General features: G+C 32.1%; 2 protein-coding genes across 2 annotated transcripts; one reads left to right on the forward strand and one right to left on the reverse strand.

Annotated features, from left to right (window-relative positions):
* The first annotated feature begins 1,152 nt into the window (after nucleotides 1–1,152).
* Nucleotides 1,153–2,373, forward strand: LOC112592235 (putative nuclease HARBI1). The gene is made up of 3 exons (XM_025336246.1): nucleotides 1,153–1,187; nucleotides 1,464–1,855; nucleotides 1,955–2,373. Exons 1-3 carry the CDS (start codon nucleotides 1,153–1,155, stop codon nucleotides 2,371–2,373), a joined length of 846 nt encoding a protein of 281 aa, XP_025192031.1.
* A 981-nt stretch (nucleotides 2,374–3,354) lies between these two features.
* LOC112592236 lies at nucleotides 3,355–4,274 on the reverse strand. Its single transcript, XM_025336247.1, has 2 exons — nucleotides 4,077–4,274; nucleotides 3,355–3,957 (listed from the first exon to the last, which is right to left on the reverse strand). Exons 1-2 carry the CDS (start codon nucleotides 4,272–4,274, stop codon nucleotides 3,355–3,357), a joined length of 801 nt encoding a protein of 266 aa, XP_025192032.1.
* Nucleotides 4,275–6,769: the final 2,495 nt, after the last annotated feature.

A 6,769-nucleotide genomic window follows, 5' to 3' on the forward strand; every position in this document is an offset into this window, starting at 1 on the left:
TCTGGTACTAAACTTTTTAAAAATAATAATTCTGGTGGATCTTCAATTGGATTGATTTTTGGAGTAGTTTTTGATTTTAAATAGCTGATCATTGGTTCTGCAATCATCTCACTTGCCAGAACTTTTTTAATTTTTTTTGGTTTCTTAAACTCGTGTAAACTTGAACTTTGTTCACTATCTATTTCTTCATCCACATTTACATCTGGGTTCAACTGAAGTGTTACATCAGGTTCTTCCTCAAAATTTGGAACTTCAGATTCGTCAACATTTTTATAAGTTGTTTCATCCAAATCATCCGCAGTAAGGTTACTAGTCATAGTTTTATGTTGCAACATATAATCTTTTAAAAACGCCATGTTATCATATAAATACCATTTTCTTTTTTCGTTGCACCGGACCCAGATGTAAATTTCTTTTCTTCGCGTAATTGTCTAGAAAACGAATTGCCGTAAAGTTGTCCATTTGGTTTTACATTCTGAAACTATAAAGAAAAAAAAAGTTGAAAGCCTTATACAGTGAAACTTCCATATAATGAAGTCGAATAAGCAACAAAAAAAATTCGTAATATGGAGGAATTCGTTAAATAGAATTACGTATTTTTTTAAAATTTAATTATGTATGTATGTATACACTTCTATGTTGTATATGTTATGTAAAAAACAATATCAAATATCATATTACAGTTTAATTTAGTTTTTAATTTTATAATTCAAAAGAAAAAAAAAGAAAATATCATAACACAGTTTAATTTAATTTTTAACCTTAAATGTAATTTAAAAGAAATAATCATTGAGTTTTGTTTGCTTATTATTTTTATAAATTGTACTTTTTTCGTAAAAAGTTTCTATATCATTAATTTAAAAAAAAATTTCATCGGGAACATTTGCTTGTTGTCTAAAACCATTTTTTATCACAGACAAAGCTTTTAATATATCTTCTTATAGTGACAACATTTACAATAACCAGTTTTTATTGAATAATTATTTCGTTATATAGAAACATCAGATTCGTTATTTGGAGATAAATTTACGTGTTAATTAACAATGAAGGTCATGGTTCTCAAAAATAATTCTTTAAATAGAAAATTTCGTTAAATGGAAGTTCGTTATATGGAAGTTTCACTGTAGTATGTTTTATCTATAATACATTAATATGTACTTAATGAATGAAATTGTTACACAATATGGGTACGTTTAAAAATTGGAAAAAATGTTTTATATTAATTAAAAATGACTGAAAATATAATGGATTAAATTTTTAAAAAAAAATACTGCGTAATATTAGAAAATTATGTCAAAAAACAAATTTTTCTATGAATAAAATGTATATAAAAATAAAAACAATATTGTTGAGTGTGCACAAGTGTGTCACTTTTCCAGAGTTTTGTATTTGTATAAAAAATGATCCATTATTATTTTATTTCAATTTATTCCTCATAATTTATGTTGTAATTATTGTTACAGTTATTTAGCGTCCGGTGAACGTTTTCAACGATTGCACTACCATTTTCGTTTGGGAGCTACAACCATTGGAATAATTGTTGATTCTGTATGCTTGGCGATATGGAAATTACTATCTCCTATTTATTTGCCATCACCAAAAAAAGAAGACTGGATAAAAATAGCAAACGATTTTAATGAAATATGGAATTTTCCAAATTGTGTTGGTGCAATTGATGGTAAACATATTTCTATTATTTGTCCTCCAGGTGCCGGTTCGGAGTATTACAATTATAAGGGTTATCATTCAATTGTACTACAAGCGGTAGTCAATGCTCACGCAAAGTTTGTTGTAATAGACGTTGGTGATTATGGTCGATCTAGTGATAGTGGGATTTTCAAAGAATCTTTATTTGGTAAAAAATTAATTAATAATAAATTAAATTTGCCTGCACCAAAAAAAATTGACCAGAATATAAACGAAGACTTCCCTTTTGTATTTGTTGGGGATGAAGCTTACCCACTTTTACCAAACCTAATGAGGCCATTCCCTCGCAGGCAGTTAACAAATGAAAAACGTATTTATAACTATCGTTTATCCCGTGCAAGAAGAATACTAGAATGCGCATTTGGAATTATGGTAAAACGATTTAATGTATTGGAAAATAAGATGTTAGTTGGCCCCGAGAAAGCTACTAAAATAACTCGGGCGATATGTGTACTTCATAATTTAATTATGACAAGAGAAGTAAACCTTACAGAAATTTATAATGAAATTGAAAATCATCATAATCAAATAGAAATAAGAAACGAAGCAAATATTGTTCATCATAACAGATCGTCTATAGCAGCTATCGAACAACGTAATAAATTTATGGATTTTTTCAATTCAGAAAATGGTTCAGTTCCTTGGCAAGACAGATATTTAGTTTAAAAAAATAATTTTAGTTCTAACTTTTAAAATATAATGTAATTATGATAATATTCATAGATTTGACAAATTTATTTTTTTTTAATATAAGGTTAAAAAGTAAGTTGAGATCCATTTTTATTTAGTACATTTGAAGTGCTTTATTTTATTTTTTCTATACTTTTATTTTATAACTATTTAATATAATTTACTACTTATTTCTATAAAAATATATTGACCAATGATTAATTTTATTTTGTCCTATTTACTTTACTAAATTATTTGTTTAATTATGTAGTGTGTATCAGACATGTTTCATGCCATTAAAATGGAAATTGAAAAAGTCAATTATTAAATGTAAAAAAAAAAATCTAAAAATACATGATAATATATTCGGCTCAGCGGCGTATAAAATATAGTATATGCATGCGCAGGCCGTGTTGCATTATTTTGTACAATAATAAGTAAACAATTTTGATTTCATATAAAAACATAAAATAGTTCAAAATAACATAAGGGCTTGAGCAGGAAGGCGCTCGCTGCGAAACCTAGAATTACATTATTATAAAATATTATAGATACCTGGAGCTTTTAGTACTCTGGAGATTTCTATCCATAATTTTTCCTGAACATCTCGGTTGCTATGTTGTTTGTCTTTATAATTATAAATGGTAGATCTTTGTTGAACAAGTGTTATGAGTGTTTCCAGGTCTATATTTTCAGTGGTCATAGTTAAGACTGAGTAGAAAATTTAAAATAATACGTCACATATTTATTATTTGTTAATATATTATGTAATATGTGGAATATATTTATAATTACCTTTATATAGGTATACAAAATGTATAACGTATAAAAAATTTTAAAATATATATATTAACTAGCTGACCCGGCCACGCGTTGCTGTGGCTAAATGTTCTTACACTTGATATTAAGCAGACAGTCTTAAACTTTTAAACGTTAATATCTAATTTTTTAAATTATAAATACTTTTAATTTTTCTATTTAATTTAACACCAATCGGTGCACAATGCTTTTGGTTAACCTGTCTTTAGCTAACACAAATAGATTCGACAGTTTCTCAACACGTGAACACTTAACATATAGTTGCCCATGAGAAAAACATGGATTTTCCAAATCTAAACCACAAATGGACATTGTTTGACCTTGAGATTTACTTATAGACATGGCGAAAGCTAAACGAATTGGAAACTGTAGCCTTTTGAAGGGTATGGTAGAATCTGATGGTATCATCGGAATACGTGGCAGCAGGACCACTTTTCCTTTAAACTTCCCAGACAAAATGGTTGCTTTAAGAATGTTTCCGGTAATCTTTTTGATGACCAAACGCGTACCGTTACATAATTGAGGTGGCTTCAAATTACGGAGGAGAATAATGGGGGAACCAATCTTTAATCGAAGATTATGTGGTGGCATTCCAGGGATATCTAATGAATTTAAAAATTCATTCGGAAAATTTACACTTTCATTTTCGTCAACAACAGTATCGATTGATTTAAATGACATCAGATCGCCTGGTAACAACTGTTGTATCTGGAAGTTAATTTCGTCAACATCAACGTTTTTGGCTGCCAAATCGCCCGTTGACTAAGCCATTCATGATTCAAATAATTATTCTGTATATCCGGGAAAATACTCTGAATCAAATCATTTTTATCCTGAACAACAGTGCAAAAATTGTCCGCGAAAGTAGAGCGAGGTATAACCGGTAAGGTCTGCCGGAAGTCACCAGACAAAAGTAAGATAGCACCACCGTAAAGTTTATTATTGCTGTTTAAATCTTGCATAGTTCTGTTTAGTGCTTCAAGTGAATATTTGTGTGCCTTTGTGCACTCATCCCAAATTATTATAGAACTCTTCCGCAACACTGCAGCTATTCCACAATTCTTTTTGATGTTACACATTGCATCTGGTTTATTATGAACGTCCAATGGCAGCTTGAATGTTGGATGTGCTGTTCGCCCACCATCCTAAAGTAGCCGCAATGCCTGACGATGCTACAGCTAATGCGATTTTTTGTTGCGACCGTATTTTGGCAAGAATCAACGATATTAAAAATGTCTTACCGGTTCCACCAGGTGCATCCAAGAAAAAAAAACCGCCTTGTTCAGCAGCAATAGCCAGCATAATCCGATCATAAATAATTTTTTGTTCTGCTGTCAGTAATGGTTCACTGTTCATGATAATTGTTGCTGAACTTCCATGGTCATATTGATTTTCTCGTTGTAAATCGGTATTGACTAAGTCAGTGGCTGGATGATTAGGTGATGGCATACCATAATGATTAAGTGGTAAATTTGAAATAAGAACACATAAATCCTCGATCATGACCAATGCTTCATTGTACATCTCTGGTGTATAATCTCTAATTTGGCATTGATTTATGTGTCTAATTCGGTGCAAGATGTCAATGGGTCTGGAATTTCAGCTGAAATTATTTGATCGATTTCTTCAGGACGGATTCTATCTTTAAGCCAAACCAAAATGTGGGCATGAGGCAAACCTCGCTTTTGCCACTCTATCGTATACAGCCAACAACGTGTGATACCAAAAATTTCATATTTAACAATAAAATCAATTAAGGATTTCAATTTTTATTTAAACACACGTGCAAATAAATCATGACGATGAATGGCTTGTTGTCCTGGCAATAGTAAAGTTTGTATCTCTTCCCAATTCGGATTACATGTGAATGTAATAAATAAATCCGGTCGGCCGTAATGACGTACGTAAGTCATCGCATCTTGTATGTATTCCTGCATGTTCCGTGGACTGCCGATGTAGCTTGAAGGTAATTTGAAAGCATTACCGATGTCATTGGAATTTAAAGTTCCATCGATGTTTCCAGCAACAGCATCTCGTAAGTGAATATATTCTTCCGATCGTAGTTTTGCCTGGTTAAATCGAAGGAATTGCAAGCGTTCGCTTTCAACCTTAGCATACATATCAACAATGTATTGATGGAACAGCTGACGATAACGAAGGATATAATTGTCTTGATGTTGTCTAACCATTATTCGGTGTGCGTAGTAGTTCATTGAGCTAACTTTTTTATTTCTGTAATCACCTAAAAAAATAAAAAATAAAATGCAATACGAAATTAAAATCTATACATACAGTGAGAAAGTAAATAGATAATTGTCAAATATACCGGTATTTGGATCATACTATTTGATATTAAGTTGATATTCATCTTGTCCTTGCCAAAATATCAATGGATATTGTAGTGCGTCATATGAACGGTGTAGATCCGAAATCGTACTGACAGTGTTGTCTCGCCGTGTAAATTTTATAGATCTTTTGTCAACTGGATCACCAACCATGATAACAGCAACCTCATCTACAGTTGGAGTGTTGAATCTACCAGCATGTTCACCTAATGGTACTTTGTCGGCGTTTATGACGATTTGATAATTGTCATTTTGCAGTCGTGGCGAAACTCTTTTGATCAATTGAATTAGTTGATTGTGATCTTCTAAAAAATTTTCCAATAATATCACAATTGCTCTTTCCTCTGCTTGTTCAAAAAAATTATACAGGCACCGAGTCGTCACACGCTCTTCACAAGCGCCCATAAAATAAATTTGAAGAAATTTCGGATTGTTATCAGGCATTGGCATCAGTGATCCGATTTTATGGTACACCTGGCCTTGAATTTTGAATGTAGTTTCAAAATTACGTCCATCGGATGCACGATCGCAAATTTTAGTTCCCCAAATGACGTCATTTGGAAGCAAGAATTAAATTTGCGTATCTTACGCAAAAATAATTTGGAATCATCTGAATTGCCAGTAAGAAGGGATAATAAAGGCTCCGGCGGAGCGGGTAGAGGTGACAGCACAACTTTTCCTGATGCGCAGCACATGCCGGCTGCTTCATTCCGAAATTTCAATGCCTGACAATATTGACATACTTTATCCATTCCACCGATAGCAATTATTGAATGCGCTGAGTAGTTAATATCTGGTGCATATTCAAAGGCAAGCCGAACGATGATGCACGTGTTAATGAGCGGCTGATCCGTTGCCTTTGTCGATCTCTTTCTCGTAATGTAGCTATGTTTCGTTCTCGTGCCGCTCTTGTTCTCGTAATATTCTGTTGCAGACGTTCGTCACGCTGTTCTTGAGATTCTCGTGCACGACTTTCTGCAGTCCTGATTCTTTGAGCTGCATTTCTTGTTTCGATTTGTTCTGGTAATTGCTGAGCTCTTTCAACACGTTTGCGTCGTGACCCTTTGCTGCTCGCGTTGTTGAGGTTAGATTTTTTCGGTGGCATGTTATCATAGCACATAAATAAATAAATAAATAAATAAAATAAAATAAAATAAATTGAAATTATTGTGGCCATGGTAACGTAACTTTTGTATGCAATAAATAATATTTTTTTTTTCGATTTTTAT

This window comes from Melanaphis sacchari, unplaced genomic scaffold (genome assembly GCF_002803265.2).
Source record: "Melanaphis sacchari strain LSU unplaced genomic scaffold, SCAv2.0 Contig1621_pilon_pilon, whole genome shotgun sequence".
Lineage (NCBI taxonomy): Eukaryota > Metazoa > Arthropoda > Insecta > Hemiptera > Aphididae > Melanaphis > Melanaphis sacchari.